The 17,677-nt window shown below is 37.0% G+C and overlaps 1 protein-coding gene across 1 annotated transcript in view; it reads right to left on the bottom strand.

The window, feature by feature from the left end:
* st7l (suppression of tumorigenicity 7 like) overlaps window positions 1–17,677 on the bottom strand; it is a 116,628-nt gene that overhangs the window by 10,013 nt on the left and 88,938 nt on the right. The window contains exons 4-10 of the mRNA XM_077530388.1: window positions 3,067–3,260; window positions 2,506–2,588; window positions 1,680–1,839; window positions 1,559–1,613; window positions 1,343–1,458; window positions 1,155–1,233; window positions 524–612 (exon numbers count right to left, since the gene is read on the bottom strand). Coding sequence (XP_077386514.1) covers window positions 524–612; window positions 1,155–1,233; window positions 1,343–1,458; window positions 1,559–1,613; window positions 1,680–1,839; window positions 2,506–2,588; window positions 3,067–3,260 — 776 coding nt within the window. The remainder of the gene's footprint in view (window positions 1–523; window positions 613–1,154; window positions 1,234–1,342; window positions 1,459–1,558; window positions 1,614–1,679; window positions 1,840–2,505; window positions 2,589–3,066; window positions 3,261–17,677) is intronic.

The following is a 17,677-nucleotide window of genomic DNA, read 5'->3' as shown; positions in this document are numbered from 1 at the left end:
AAATAGTCTATCCAAGTCATTCAACTGTTAGAGAATAATTTGAATGTTTTCAAACAAACCACCCAATCATGGATTTTTTTTTCAATAATACATAGTAAAGTACATACAGCAGTGTTTTGAGAGATTTGATTCGTTGTAAAGAACTGAAAATAGTCATTTGTTGAATTTGACAAGATTAACAGAATGTGTATGGTTGGTGGATGGCTAACAACAAGGCTGTAATGTCAGCAGGGAAGTAGCGGAGCCATGTTTTGAGCAAGAATCATGGGGAAAGAGCTGGTCGGTCCCTTCTGGGTTCCTGTAGGTGTGAAAATAACCCCCATCCTCCTCTTAGCACCATTGGACTACTAGGTCTGGAGTGAGCAATGGCTAATTTGCACGAGACAGAACCGTTCCCCTAAAACCAGTGACTGATTTCAAATCCAATTTTGTGTTGAAATAAGGGAAAATGGGATCAAGCATTCAAATAATGATGAATGAACTGGATAAATACACATACCATGTGTTCACATCCATTTCTTACCAATGCTCAAAGCTTTTTTAAAGAGGCGCTCGGCTTCTGTGATTGTTGTGGCTTCTTCCTCGGCGAGAAGCACATAGGCAGTGGCACAGCTGCAGAAAATGAAAAGGTTTTAGTTGGCTAAAATCTATTTTTTTTTTATCATGATTGCATTTCCTTAAATAGCGGCCGTCCTCAAACAAATGCTATGACACTCGCTCAAAACAAACACACAAAAAAAAAAAATAATAAAAAAAATAAAATAAAAAAAAAAAAAAAAAAAAAAGACTGCCTTTCACCTCTACTATTTACACCCAATCCTGAAGCGCAAACTGCTGAGCCCATTTTAACTCTTGCTAAACAAAACAGTAGCATCCAAGCCCCTGAATATCCTCATGATATTGATTCATGTATGGAGATGTCAACAAGACTTCAAAGATGATCCTACATAATGTTGGGCAGAGCGTGCTAGTATGTGGTCCCTCCACAATGTTGTGTGGTTTTGCCTTGTCCGCCATTCATCATACAGGTCCATTTTTAATACGTTTTAGACTCCACTTTTACTTGACATCCAATGTGATATACCACTAATGATGTTGTTCTAGGCAAGCTGAAGTATATGCCCACAACCATCTGATTTTGGTGTAGGACTCACTCGTGGTTCAACTCTATGGCCTGGTAAGCTGCTCTAATCCTGGCTTGAGGATTTCTCTCCCTCCAGGCCTTCTGCATGACTGTAAGGACAAAAAGAAATTCGTATCGCAACATATTCACTTACTTATGTGTGCAGGTGTTTCTCTGTTGTTGCACGTGTGTGCATAAGAATGACTACTAGACACTCACCCGAATCCTCAGGCCTGAACTGCTGTGTGTCTCCTGTGAAAAAGGTCTGGTGGTCTTGAGCCGACAAGTTCATGTCGTAGTACGTCAGCGGTTCTTTTCCTGTCACCCATGTGTACCTGAGTACCACAGATTACAAAAAAATAACTAAATAATAATAATTTAAAAAAATCTGGATAAATATGCAGCAGCTATCATGTTTTGGCCATTTTTCTTTACCTGTTGTATTCTGCTCCTCGGAACAGGTTCAAAGGATTCCTCCAGACTTTACACTCTATGAAGAGGAACATAATATTAGTAAGGTTAGTATTAAATGTTTAAATGTGTGTCTGTTTGTTACCTGATACACTGGGTCTCGGCTCTGCCTCCCCGTTGACGGACGAGAACAGGCCGGTGGTGGAGCTGCTCTCAACTCCGCCAAGGAGAGGTCGCAGGTGGCTCACGGAGACCTGCTCGATGAAGGACGTGCCATACTTCCGGAAGTACCACCACTCAAATATCTGTGATGGGGAACATTTACAAAACATGTGACAATACATATTTGTGGTTCTCTATTCCCCAAATCGCAGATTGTTTTATTTTTAACCTACGATCCGTAAATTGTTGAGATCTCAGCTAGTCATTATTTTTGTACTTACACCAAAACATTAAAATATTAAATCGGCACCATCTAGTGGAATCATGGTGTCGTTGCTCAGTTAGTTTTTTTTTTTTTTTTTTTTCTTCTGCATTTGAGATACAGTCAATGCCTGGATTTCCTAACGTGTGTAAATGCCAAAAATAGCGAGTTTCATGACCAAGGAATGCCGCCGCACACCGAGTGATAAGATCCAACTTGAATGAACTAGAAAAATGAATCTAGAAAAAAAATTAGAGTTGGCAACTCAGATGCTGATGAGCAAAAATGGCTCATGAAACTCACAAAATTCCCCATGCTTTTGGGTAATCTTTTTCGCTATCTATCCAGCCTACCATTGATTGCACCTTAAAGGAGCGGTGGGCAACCGCTGCAAAATTGGAAGGTGTTTAATGGTGTTAGTATACACAATATAATATTATTGCAAGAGTTGCACTGAGAGGTCACACTTTCATTCACACTTGTCTGTGCATGCACGTCTTCACTGGTTTCAGAATACCTGAGTATTCGCTTTTAAGTTTTAACTCACAAGGATGAGTCCGGAGATGAGGGATGAGGTCCCGGTGAGAGCCACGTAGAACTTGGGGGTCAGTGTATTCAAAAACAGCGACGCTGAAACAGATACATTAAATGAGTTCAGATATGTCACATTCGTGACAAAAACACAAGACAAACACACACAACACACACGGACATGATAAAGATGGCCAGACAGATAGAAAAAGGGGTAAACAGAAAAAAAAAAGCTGTTATAGACAGATGTAGTACCACTGTATCACCATTCAAAATAACGCTGTAGATGTCCCACATTGTAACATGTCCGAACAAAATAATCAACTACATGTCTGTTATTAAGGTCAATTATAAAGAATATAGACAAAACACATTATAGAGCGCTAGGAAAGTATGACGAAATTCGTACTATTGACTTCAAAGCGAAACTAAGCTCTTAAAGCAAACCAGAAAACAATAGAAAAAACAATTAAGCGCTAAACAAGCAGGTGCCACACTGCAACATCTCTGTTTAATGACAGCTAGCACAGGCTAGCGGAAGGCTAACAAAAGCTAACGAGCAGAGTCGTCCATTCACCCGAAGTGAGGCTCTCCTGCAGTTTGAGCGGGCTCCACAGCACGTAGATCATGATGAGCACCATGCCGAACCACACGAAGCACACGTACGTCCAAGACCACGAGAGCCACGACTTTAACTTGTCTGTGAAACTGGGAGATTGGGGATTACTGCCAGTGGAGTCCTCCATGTTTTCTCCCCCCCTCCCCGGATGTCTGTAAACACACGACTCACGTGACCAGAAATAAAGACGGCTGTCGCCTTTCTTTCAATTTTAATTTTTATTTCTTATTTACATTTTACTGAAATGGGTGGCGATACCCAAAAAAAACATGCGAAGACACTCGATCGATTTGTTTAAAAAAAAAAAGAGAGAATACATATATTTTCAGATGAGCTTCCTTTTTTTTTTTTTTTTCAAGTAAACCTTATCTAAACATCCAAACAAAACAATTCATATATAAACGGATATTAAATTACACAAATGCAGCTAAAAATCTTCAATTAATCTCTAAATTTAACTTTGCTTTTGCCACATAACAATGTCAAATAATTATAGAATAATTATAGAACCCATCACATATAAACTGTAACAAAATACAACTAAATGGATACAAAATACATTGATGCAAAATAACAAAGAAAATGTTTAGAATGTATAAATGTATTTCCAAATGCTGTATGTTCTTTTCGTTCTGTTCTTTTTTTCTTTAATTTAAAAAAAAATCGATTTGAAGACTAGCTTTGTTTAAACAAGTTATTCACTTCTGAAGTCCCAAATATTAGTTAAAATAAAAGCAAATTCGGAATATTTTGAATAAAAGTCTAGCTTAGATATGAAAAATAATAATAATAATAATAATAATAATAATAATAACAATAATAATAATAATAATAACAATAATAATAATAATAATAATAATAATAATGATAATAATAATAACAATAATAATAATAATAATAATAAAGACAACAGATGGATTGAGAAACAAAATATTGAATAACGTAATTATGGAGGTGTACGGTCGTTATTAGCTATGGTGGCCCAGAAATGACACTAAAACACAAAAAGCCAAAATATTATTATGTTAATTGAACGTCAAAATAGTTGGATGCCCTAGTCTATTTATTCCGTTAGGTAGAAGGCGTGAATTACATGTGGTATTGGCTCTATGAGCCCCTTTAGAGGTCGTAATAAAAATAATAAAAAATAAAAAATAAAAACTACACTCCAGGATGTGCTATTATTTACAGCCAGCTGATGGGGCTATTGCATCTTTAATATATCCACTCGAGTTCCAATTGTTTGAATATGTGTCTTGGGGATGCTGAAAAACCGATCACAACTTATCTTTGTTGTTCTTGTCAGTGAAAAGAGGTGTCATCCAAGACTTTCCATTAATTGGCCCCAAAACATAATTTTTCACCCTCTCTTCCTGATTGTGGTGATGGTATTCTATACGTTTCTCACCCTCCAAAGTCCAAAGCTGGTGGGTGGAGATGATTCCTTCATTCCAAATAGCTCAACTTTAGTTTCATCTGACCACAGTACTTCCCGTATGTCTCTGAGTCATTTAGACAGTCACCCTAACATATAAGGTATGTCTGTACAAATGAGAAGGCGGACCTTGTGGGCACTGATTTCAATCCACTGTGGCACTTCAAATCATTAACAAGTTCCGAACGTGTACTTTTATGATACTGCTTTAACTTTCTCATTATCATTTTCATTACGCGAGGTATGATCTTGCACTGAGCGCCAGACTGAGGTAAATTGGTGGTAATTTTTGTATGTCTTCCACTTTGGAACAATGGTGCCAAATAGTTGTCACCTTCTCACCAAGCCTTGGCCTAGTTCATTTTTATTATTTAATTGATCTCCTTTTCAAGGTGACTCAGCTCTAAAGATGAGCTGCCATTGCTTCTATGACACCAATTCCTATTCTACTGTATATTCACTTTGGATAGGTTTCAAAGAAGAAGAAAAAAGGTGAATTTATGAATAGGAAGAGGTTGCCTGTGGTTTTGAAATGCCGTAGATCTTTAATATTGAAAATAACACCGCCAAGATAGTATTGTGAATTGTGTCTTACAGAGAACAAAAGGCCAACTTTGTACCGTGCAAGTGCAGAAAATATGGAGCATAAATGAAAGATACTACCCAAGCACACGGCCTGTTCCCAGTCACAAGCAATTAGCTCAACATTTCCACGCTCACCTGTGTGCTTAAGGTTCATTTACGATTTTTCACATCTGGTATCTATCTGCCAGTTTATGTCGTTTCTCATCGCTTTTAAGAGTCATCCTCTGATCATTAATAATTGATCAGGGTTTGCACTTGAATGCATTCACCACTTAAGATGCCTGCTCTTTAAGGTGCAAAAAAAGCAAGGCGGCATTGTCCGATTAAGATGTGCATAAATACATAAAGTTGTCATGTGACTCAACTCAAGCACTGATGTGAACACTTAAGGTCCATTTTGATGAGATTAAAGTCCAGCACATGCTCATTTGTCTGCCGGTCCACTGCAGATGGCGGCAGGGGTGATGGGCCGGTGAAATCAAACTTTCTGAAACTGCTTCTCGTCTCTCACAGAAATTCCAGTCAGCAAGTTTACATGACTGGTCCCTCCCCTCCACCACACAACTCATTTCTCTCAAATCACTTCATTTAAAAAGAGAGAGAGAGAGAGAGAGAGAGAGAGAGAGAGAGAGAGAGAGAGAGAGAGAGAGAGAGAGAGAGAGAGGGAGGGAAAAATTTGTGTGTTTTTTTATTTTATTTTTTATATTCAGAACCAAGCTTCCCCAACCCCCCCCCCCCCTTGATTTATTATTATTTTTTTTAAGTTTTGACCACATCTGAGTGGAATGGTGCTGCAGAAAAAATGACTTCACCCCGGGGCCTCTTTCCCTATAAAGCCATTAAAAAAAAAGCAAGTTTACATATTGTTGTAGTGCTTGTAATTGAACACAAGGGATGTCCAAACAGCAGCCAATGCCACAGATTTTCTAACAAAACTACAGATGTGTTTTATATATGCGTATGTATACGTATATACAGTAAAACCTGTACAGTACACATGTATTATTATTAGTAGTAGTAGCAGTAGTAATTTTGTATTTTTTCCACATATGATTGATTATATTACAAGAGTTGTTTAGAAGGAATAATAATTAATAATATGTACAAAGTATGTTTATCTGCCCACACAAATACATAATGATATTTCTACAGTTTGTTACAATTTAATATGTACTTGTAGCAAAATACCAACACATACTTACCTCTCTATTCCCCCATATAATAAAGTAGACAATGCATGTAATTACTCATCTGGACAGTAGGTGTCCAAGGATGAACTGCCATTGGGAATTTCAGGAGTTTCCAAAATGGCCAGTCCAATTTTAGAACGCCCCCCGATGAATAATACACAGTACCTTTATGCATTCAGGATTTATATTTTGTATTAGTATTTTTTTTTTTTAAACACTCGCCCACCCTCTTTCGAGAGAACAATCCAATTAACAAAATAACACAAAAGATCAAGACCATTCAACAGGAAGGATTTTAAAGTAAACTGCTGCATTAGCAGTAGAAAAAAAAAGAAAAAAAAAAGGTGTCAGAATACTTTCCAGGGGTGTAAAACTGTTAGTAGGGGGGGAAAAAATCATCGCACACACATGCACACAAACAAACTCACGTTTATAATGTTAATGAGGCCTCTAATGTCATCACTGCGTTAGGGACGCGGTTGATGCGCGTTAAATGTTTAACATGGTTTGTTTTGAAAGTGCTAAATGCAACACACGTGCAGGTGGATGTTCGCTCTCTATTTTTCCATAACAGATTCAAAAGTGTAAGGTTGCAATTATATACAGTTATATGTTTTGATTCATTCAAACAAAAAGTTCATTTGAGCCCAAATAATAAGCTGCAAGATCATATTGATAATATTTGTTTGCAATAGAGCATCTTTGTTTTTGGCATGGAGATCACGTGGAGCGATTTTACCTTTTAAATTACTAGTATAGAAGAATGTCTTATTCCTAGTTAGCTGGTCTAACCTTTGAACCTACAGTATTATGTTGCATGCTAAAATGCTAGCTGCTCAAGTGAAGTTGCAACAAGGCTGTGAAAAGCCTTTTTGTTTTTTTTAATTTAATGCCTTGTGTTTTTGATACAAGAAATGATAAAGCTACTGAACGTAGAAAATTAAATTTCGAATCGCTACTGCCATCTGTGACTAAAATATGAAACTGCATTTTCCCTTTTTCACGTACACAATGCGCACATGATGTCACATCCACGGACTGAGGAAAGGAAATTCAAACCCGAATCCAGTCTGAAAACTATTGGCCAGAAGCTTGCAGAAGTTCCCATTATGAACAGATAATGATGTTAATCTACTAATAAAAAAAAATAATTATCATAAATGTCATAAATGGTTAAATAGTAAGGCTATTGTAAAGATATTTTGGGAAAATTGTTACAAAGTGGTCTCCGGTTCGAGTCAAGGCTCGGACCTTCCTGGGTGGAGTTTGCATGTTCTCCCCGTGCCCGCGTGGGTCTTCTCCGGGTACTCCGGTCTCCTCCCACTTTCCAAAGACATGCATGGCAGGTTAATTGGGCGCTCCGAATTGTCCCTAGGTGTGCGTGTGCGTGTGAGTGTGGATGGTTGTTCGTCTCTGTGTGCCCTGCGATTGGTTGGCAACCAGTCCAGGGTGTCCCCTGCCTACTGCCCAGAGCCAGCTGAGATAGGCGCCAGCAGCCCCCGCGACCCCTGTGAGGAATAAGCGGTCAAGAAAATGGATGGATGGATGGATGTTACAAAGTGCTGCAATTTTCAAATATGTATTTGTTTGAAATTGCCAACAAAACCTAACCTACAAAAATTACTCCTTAAAATAAGTAATTTGCTCTTCAAATTAAATCATTCATTAGCAAAAATGTTCCTTAAACAAAAAAGAACAAGTTATTGAAAGCCTTTTCTCCATGATTTTATAATGTGATTCCATAGTGTTATGGGCCTTTAAAAAAATAAAATAAAATAAAATAAAATAAAAAAGGTAATTTGTCATTTGAATCTTCAGCAAAGACACCAGATGAGGTTGGAGTGCAAGCGTGTGAAAGCAGACGAGCTTACCATTTGTGTGGTTTGACTCGCTCATGACAATTGGGATGTCGGCATCTTGAGAATGGTGTAACCTTTACGGGGCACTTTCAAAAGATGACTCAAGGCTGGCGTGAAGCACATGCAGCAAACTTAAGAATGTAATGATGAGAAGAATGAAAGTCAGTTCGCCTCCATTCAAAGCATGCAGCAGAAACTCACACGTTTTTAAATGCCTTGCAACTGAGCTTACTGAGAACCTTTGTAGATAACAGTAAAATGCATTCTACACATTACTTGCTGCATGCTTTAAATGAAGAAAAAAAAATCACCATAAAAGATTACATTAGTTTATGTAACGAGAAATGTGAGATTTAAAAAAAAATGTACGGCATACTTTATTGTGTTATATTACACAACACTGTGGTTTATATGTGGTTAGTACTTTCCCCTCATTCAAAGCATGCAGCAAAAATATTACACCTTTAGGGCTCTATTTTCAGTCAGGCGCACGTGCAAATGGATGCTTTATTCATATTCCACAAATGCAATATTAAATACAAGAGCATGTTTAGACTTAGTGGGACTTGACAATATTATTGTAAAAAAAAAAAAAATGTTTGGGATGACTTCCTCAAGCATCAGAGAAGTTTTAAGCACAAATGTACTTTACTTTGGCAAATTTGACCTACATACGTGCCTGTGAGTGTGTATGTGTGTCATTCCTCCAGCTCATTTCATTTTCAGGGCATTGAATCAATATCAGCTGGAATGTTCTAGTTGTCTGAGAAGACATTTCATCTCTCAACCGCTTCATCAACAAGGCTTAGTTAGGACAATCTTATCCTGGGTTGTTATGGGGGGAAAAAAACTGATTCAACACTGCCAATGGTCTGGAAAAAAATGTGTTGAGGGTGATTCTTACAATTTTTCCTACAACTAAATAGTGAATGTGAGCAGTAGTACATAATTAAGAAGCAGCATCTAATACTAAAAAACTTTTACAGTACAAGGACATGCTTTAACCCCACAAAATATAGGTACAGTAAGCCCCTGATTTATGACCCCAACTTGACTAACACAAAAGCCTCACAACACACACAACCTTCCAAACCTCACTGCAGATATTGTACTGTTCGAAACGCAACCATCCACATCCATCATGAAAAACACAAATATTGTACCTCGCTGATTGATGAGCCACGAACACGCGCGTGACTCGGACGCCGTGCAAGATTTATGGCCTGCACGTGGACAAAAAACAAAACAATATATGAGATTTAACCTATGTAATCATATGGGCAGGTGATAACAAGATTGTTTTTTTTTCTCCTCCATTCAATGTTGCAGGTGTAACTTATGAATTGTTCATGACCATATATACTTGAGAGTATCCCACAACCTGAGAAAATCATATAAATAAATAAATATTTTAAAATACAGAGGCTCGATCATATAGTATATATTCTAGATTGCCTTTTTTGTTTAATTTGCATGATAGAATATGAGGAGTTGAATGGATTTGGGAATTATATAAACACATCTTCCATGACTGCTGCATTGTACCCAGAGATAACAATCGTGTTGTCGGCCGAGTGCACATAAGAACATGGAAAACACATTGTTTTGCACTTTAGTTTTTTGTTTTTTAAATAATAAAGTTCCATAAATTTTGTTGATACTTAATAAACACTTGCAAGCCATTGAGATCAACAACAAAGATTCAGTTCTACTGCTTCTCCCGTAGCTAGCATAATTAGCTTAGCTGGATAAGTTGCTAACACCACAGAAGGCAATTGTTTATCATAGTAATTGGGTAAGTAGCATAACAGTAGCAAATTAGAAAATATAAGAAATAATTAGGGATGTAACGATATCCAAACGTCATGATACGATAATCATCACGATATTGTTAGGACGTTGGCGATATTTAAAAAAAGGTCACAATATTGTAAAAAAAAAAAAAAAAAAAAAAAACTTTTGTACATAACAGCAATGTTATGTTATTAGTATTATTATGTTTTATTATTTTGTTATTATTATTATTGTTATGCTGTTAATGCACGCACACTGAGTTCCTCCACATATTGACTTGCTTTACAGGCATATTACGTTCCCCTTTATCTGACAATTAGTGTAGATTTTAAACATAGAAGGGCCAAAACATTCCCAATGAAAATTAAATTGCACTAAAAAAAACTAGCCACCAGAGGGTGCTAGAACTGCACAAATGCAAATCAACCTGACTTTTTTTTTTTAATAGATGTGTTGCATTTAAATATTGTGAACATGACGACAGCGATATTGTGGCAGTTTTAGTATCACGATATCACAATATTGCGCTTATCGTTACATCCCTAGTAATAATATGTAAATATTTTAATCCCAACGTTTTTTACTAGACCTTATTTTGGTAACACAACGTTAGCGTTTTTGGTTGATAACGAACTAACAGCAGCATCCATTATTTGAACAAATAATACACAGATTTGTAAAGTACTTTGCTAATGTTGGAGAAGACAAAACAAACTTAAACTTACATTATCCAGAGCATGCTTTCCGATCTGTTATTTTTGTGTAAATCGATTCAATCAGGTCAACTATCATTACAGTACATTTCTAGCTATTTGTGGATTCTGGAATGTTCCCTTCAAATTTGTCAAATAATGCTCGTCAACTAAAATGACCTTTCTAAAAAGCTGCAAAAAAAAAATAAAAATAAAAATCACATCATTATCATTGAATTCAACATACATCACATAACTTTAGCTGGATTTATCCGTGTTAGCGTTAGCCTGTCTGCCTCATAACACCGCTTAACACTTTTTATTATTGATTTTGATAGTAGGCCTAGTTCTTAAATAACTATTAGCGGTAGCCATTTTTTTATGTTTTGTTCGCGTGGAGCTGCTTGCTGTTGCTAGCATGTCTCACGCCGACTTTCAATGGGAGTTTCCATTGGGGCCAGCCTGGACTGAGTGGATGTCTGTTGTGGTTAGATCATCAGTGAGGTCAGTCCAGTGAACATTACTGCATGGCTGAGTGACATCCTCTCATCAGTGCACAGCCAACTAAACTGTGCTCTAACACTAATGTGTGTGCATAGTGTGTGCAGGCATGTACAATAAATCCTCATTTGAATAGAAATAGGCTGCCTGGTCTAAAAAATAAATAAATAAAATAAAATAAAAATCTTTGAGTTGTCTTATTGGATTCTATAGCGAGATTATGTTCTTCGTAGTTAGGGCTCAAGCACCAAAGTTTACGCAATTACGCAACTCAACTAGTATTTCTCTTTGTTGACTTTTGTTTTGTTTTGTTAAGAACACACGATATATAAAATTGTTGTGTTCTTTTGGGGGGCGCTAGAAGGGATTAATAACATTTTAATTCCTTTCAATGTTAAAAATGTTCATTCAAATACATTTATTATGTGTTTAAAAAGTGTGTTTTACTGAGTTGAAATGTGTTTAAGCATGTGGGAGGGGTAAAACTATTTAAAAATATACAATATTTGTCGATGGTGTCTTTTGCAGATGGGTCTGGAATATAACCTGCTAACAATCAATGTTGGGAAGGTTATTTTAAAAATATATTCCGGAACATTAAAAATTGTGGTTATTAGTTAGCAATTAAAAAAAACATATTATTAGTAATCCAAGGACAATAATGTTCAAGTAATGTAATTAAAAGTAACCAATGATTACTTGTAAATACTTTCAGATACTCCAATGTCAAATATGGTAAGAAAAAAATCCATCCATCCATCCATCCATCCATCCATCCATCCATCCATCCATCCATTTTCTTAACCGCTTACTCCTCATAAGGGTCCCAGGGGTGCTGGAGTCTATCCCAGATTACTTTGGGCGGTAGACGGGATACACCCTGAACTGGTTGCCAGCCAATTGCAGGTAAGAAAAAAATAATAATCACAAATTTAAAAAGAAAAAAGTGAAACTTTGATGCCAAAAGTCAAGCAACTTTGGCAACACCGTCTATTGTAATGATAATTTTTTTGTATTATTATTCAGAATTGGTATGTCTTCACTTCTACTGACAAACGTTGTTGCTAAGCAGCATGTTTATTATGCCACAAACATCACGTGAACTTTGTCCCAGTATCCTGCTACTATAGGAAAAGTGTACAAACTAACATACGATTTGGATTATTTCCAAACTACACCTCATTTATGCACCGAGGTACAGTATACATGCCCTATGGTTGCCGCACATGTGCTGACCTCTTTGCTCCAAACACAAGCCGGGGTGTGTTTGCGTGTGTGTGTGTGTGTGTGTGTGTGCCGTAAGCCCATGAGTGGAAGTAATGGACTTCATTTATCATCATCCACACAGCAGACATTATGTTAAACAAGCCGCATACTGTGTGAGTATTGGAAGAGTCGAAGCAACATGTAAGCCTACCTGAACGTGTTAGCTGTCATTTCGTCTGAATCCCGCTTGTGAGATTACATTTAAACGCCACTAACTGTTGTTTCATAATAATTCCCTGTTTTTTAATCACCCGGTTAATTAATCAACTGTAGGTTTTCATTTTCATACAGATATGGCCTTGACTTGGACTGACAATTGCTGTTGCTAGGCAGCATACATTAGAGTGGCTTTAAAGACCATTTCAGTGGCCTTTGTCTGGGTTCCTGATCTGCGCGACAGGGTTGACTTTCCCCTCTCGCAGCTCGCACACAAGAAATGAGCAAGTGGCTGGGAGGAAGTGATGCGACCACAAAGACATGTAAGCGATGTAACAAGCGAAAACACCACAAACGTTGCGGCAGGCTGACCTCAAATGAAAACAAGCGAGTTTTTACAACATTCTAAATGTCAGCTTGTGACAATTAGTGCTGATTTTAAGTATAGCAGCTTTAAAAAAATAAATAAATAAAATAGTCTACGTAAGTACTATTAGTAATCCAATGTCGGGTTGCCTCGGGCGCTGTAATGAAGTCCGCTGAAGCAAAGCTAAGTATTTTTGACGGTTTTTCCCTCGTCCTGAATGAACTGTCACAGCAGAGGGAGGAAAGCAACCATCTAGTCACATTGACTTTATTTCAGGATTGTCCTGTCCAGCACGTGCCCAAATTTCACTCCGCTCGTGTTTTAGGATGAGTGCGTGACACCTTGGAAAGTATGACCCAGGAAGACCTGAAGTTTGAAAAGCTTGGATTGCTATTCAGGCTCAAGCTGTTGTCTTTCACTAGCATACAAACTGTTAGCATGTTCGCTATTCTCATTTGATACAGTACCTGATAACACTACTACTCACGTTGCTATGTTGGTACATAGCATGCAAACTGTTAGTAAATTATCTTGGCAAGAGTTAACATCCTTATAAATCTGATTGACCATTTTCTGTACTCTTGGCTTATGTAGGCATAATAAAATATTTACATTATTAAAGCGTTTATGAAAGCATTAGCATAGCATGTGATAAATTTGCATATAAAATAGTATGACAGCAGAGGTAGATTTCAAATCTTTATCAAGCTTCCTTGGTGTCTTATTTTTTTCCTAAATGCTATCTTTGGTATACTTTTTGTTTTCATACAGTACAAATTGACAGCAATTTAGCCTGTTATCAAATATATGATAAAGTACTGATTGAATATCTGTCCAAGACACAACATTCTTATCTTCTTTAGCACTTTCTGTATTCAGTTTGCGCTCCTGATCAAGTCTCATTCGGAATAGCATCTCAATGATGGGCAAGATTTACTTTGTAAAATCATTACACGTCGCCCTTGGTGCCGCTACTCAAGTCACTTTCTTGCTTTACGTTAGCATAAAGATTGGTAGCACGTTAGCATGTTATCAGTTCTCCCCGACAGGGCAAGACATAATTAAAATCATCATCAATCTGAAATGCTTTATGTTAGCATGTCTTACTGACTTATCTACTCAGGAAGCTGCGTTGTTATTTGTTAACCTAGAATTGTAGCATGTTAGCACAACTGTTAGCATGTGAGGATTTGATTTAATTCTCAGAAATAAGCCATGGCAGCCAGACATGCCTTTAAAATGTGAGGAGGAGGAAGTAATATGACCACAAATAACATCTGTGACATGAACCTGCTAATTGCATTATCTTCTCATTTCGAGTCTGGACCTCATGTAATAGTGTTATGGCTCAACCTTTCATAGGATAATATTTTACTTGGAATTTGACATTTTCTGAAAAAAAAAAAAAAAACAACAGTCACAATTGTGATGTTACATTGGACTTCAGTTTGTACAGTATGCTGGCTTCCTCCTACATTACAAACACATATTTGATGAACCCCGCTTCTCTCGCTGAAACGTCATTGGGGACAAACATGATGGGTGTGCCTTGTGATTGACTGGCAACCAATCTAGGGTGAACATCACTTACCTTACAAAAGCCAACTGGGATTGACTCCAGCTGAACTGCAGCCCTAATGAGGACAAGTGGTATAGAAAATAGATAATGGGTCATTTTTTTTATCCCATGTCTATGGCACATTGTCTTCAACACCCCCTATAAATGGAATGCCATGAAATTTTCCAATTGCACAGGCACTGTCATATTATAAACACCACTATTATTTCCGATGCGTCAATTGTGTGAAATATTTGGAATCAGAGTGCAGTGAATCCCTGTGAAGCTATTACGATTTATTGGCGTGCTGATGGAATCATGATTTTACTGATAGCATAGTAATTATTACTAGTAACTGTTGTATTTTTTGTATTTTGTCCTCCTTTGAGTTTATTAAATGTCTCCAAAAAACAATAAGCTTCAAGTACAAAACGAGCCACTTCTGAACACTTTTATTTTACAGGCTTTTTAGGTCACCCACACAAATTAGTCATCTCGCAAATAAGGGAGCCATTCCACTAAGTTTCGCTTTATCAAGAAGACTGGCTTTTTCGATCACTCTGCGGTCGCGGTGAGCTGATGGCATGGTTACGACACCAGAGAAAAATCTTCATGTCGATGACGGTTATAACTCCCACCTGGTAAATATGCATTTAAAGGCGATACATTGTGTAATTATTTCACAATTTAAAACAGGTCCCAGGTGTTTTAATCCGTGAAAATGCACAAAGGATAAAGAGAGTACATTTAATATTCACTAGCCACATTTTAGTTCAAATCATTCCATTTCGGGGGCCAATTTTGTCTCATATAAATGCAGAGTACGGTTACTATGACAACAGGGCAGCAACTTAGTTATTTTTCCGAACCCTCTAGCACAGAGGTCACCGACCTTTGGAATTGAAAGCTACTTCTTGCGTACTGATTAATGTAAAGGATTACCAGTTTGATACACCCTTCTGAAATAAATTCACTTATGAGAAGACGCTGATCATCTTAGTAAGTATTAGGAAACAGATGAATATCAATATGCAACATTTTTTTGTTCTATAAATCTCTGCTAATGTTTACATTTCCAAATGATCACATCTACACTATTCCTAGGAACTCACAATGTCCCAGTACTGGTGAGCCATTTTTAGAACTGGCCCGTGGGCTTCTTATGTAGTCTTTGGAGGCCACCTGGTGCACGCGGGCACCACGTTGGTGACCTCTGACCCAGCGACTATTTAAAAAAAAAAGAAAAAGTGACAAGCGACAAATCAAAACACTTTTTTTTTGCGTAAACTCAGAGACTCCCGTTAGAGAGGAAGCTGTGCGCTATTTTTTGTTGTTGTTAGATTGACCCCTCTATGTATTTGCAAACTGCCCAAAAACATTATCAATAGTTGTGTTGTGCAGTTAACATGCTAGCATGCTAATAGAATTTGTTTGGGTTATAACATCTTGTCTAGCTAATAATATGCTAACATGATCGCATAAGTTCGTATTTGAGCATCATATCTTGAAATAAATGTACTGCACACAGCTCTGAATATAGTGAGATTAGCGCTGTGGCTAGTGCTAAAACAACATGAGAGGTGCCCTGACTCGTCCACCTACAGTACTTTACCATCCCCTAAAGTAGGTGATTAGGTATGTCACATTGAAAACACATGTTGCATTCTCTTTGTTACAAGCCAGTGTAGAATCAAGATGATTTTGAAGCGGCCATGTATTTGCCGACTGCCCAAAAAGATTATCAGTAGTTGTGTTGTTATTGTTAACATGCTAGCATGCTAATAGAATTTGTTTGGGTTATGTCATCTTGTCTAGCTAACGTGTTCACATAATTTAGTGCTTGGGTATCATATCTTGAACTAAACGTTACAATAAAGTTCTTACATATACAGCACACAGCTCTGAATATAGTGACATTAGCGCTGTGGCTAGTGCTAAAACAACATGAGAGGTGCCCTGACTCGTCCACCTACAGTATTTTACCAGCCTGTAAAGTAGTTGATTAGGTATGTCACATTGAAAACACATGTTGCATTTTCTTTGTTACAAGCCATTGTAGAATCAAGCGGCCATTTTAAGGTGCTATTATTTACATATTGTTGCTTTATGGTGATTTTTTTTTTTTTTTTTTTTTTTTTTTTAATGGTGGGCAGTTCTACGACATGACGAGTGTGGCTTTATTTTTCAGCATTTTGAAGCCTCATTTTAAATATTTTTAAATGTTAAAAAAAAAAAATCTGTAGGGATGTTAATACTTTTTTTCCCGTGGAGTTTCACACTTATTAGACATTTATTTTCACTTTACAGGGACTTTAATAAAGTTATCCATACTGTATAGTGTGGAAAAAATAGCCTCTGAGAGGTAAAGTTGCACAGTCACGCTGGAATGCAAAATGCAAGGCCTGAAAATGAGAAGAAAAGCTGTCAATCACGTCACTCCTCTTTCAATAGGGCCATAATCCCACGCTGAAAGCTGCCACAGTCGACCAGTTGCAATCGGTTATGGAGGAAGTGAATGGTAATCCATTTTCCACAGACTGAAAGGTTGGTAAAAGAAATAATATTTGCGTGTGCGATGCATCCGTGTTCAACTTTTAAAGTCTTGTGCTTTAAGACAGACCGAATGAAGCGACATTTGGAGAAAATAAAACACACTCACACACACGCGAGGCAAATATTGTTACCGTGAACATAATACAACAGGGAGCTTATGTAAGGTATTGGTCGCCATGGCAACAGGTCGGAGATTTGTGTACGGTTGCAAGCGACGTGGTCCATTTGAATTAGGCTGCACCTGTACACATTGTGCACGGAAATAATGCGCTGAAAGCGGCTGGTGCAGTGAATGGAAACACACTTTTTAAATTTCTAATTATTAATTATTAATTATTAATCAGCTCAAAATAAAATAAAAAAAACACAATATATTCTTCACTTTAAAAACCTATTTTAATATTTTAAAAGTATTCATTTAAATTAGATTTTAGTTTCATTTAATTGTGTAGTCCGAAGACTGTTTTGCTAGTTTTGAAATTATCAGATCAACAATGTACCACAAAGAAGACCTGTATTAAGAGTTTTAAACTGAAATTATTATTATTTAAAATAAATAATGTATTAATTTTCAATTATCATTATGAAATAAGTCCCCTTACGCCTATAAGAA

The sequence above is a fragment of the Festucalex cinctus genome, chromosome 8 (genome assembly GCF_051991245.1).
Source record: "Festucalex cinctus isolate MCC-2025b chromosome 8, RoL_Fcin_1.0, whole genome shotgun sequence".
NCBI lineage: Eukaryota > Metazoa > Chordata > Actinopteri > Syngnathiformes > Syngnathidae > Festucalex > Festucalex cinctus.
The sequence above is the reverse complement of the archived record's forward strand: the minus strand, read 5'-3'. Positions and strand labels throughout refer to the sequence as shown.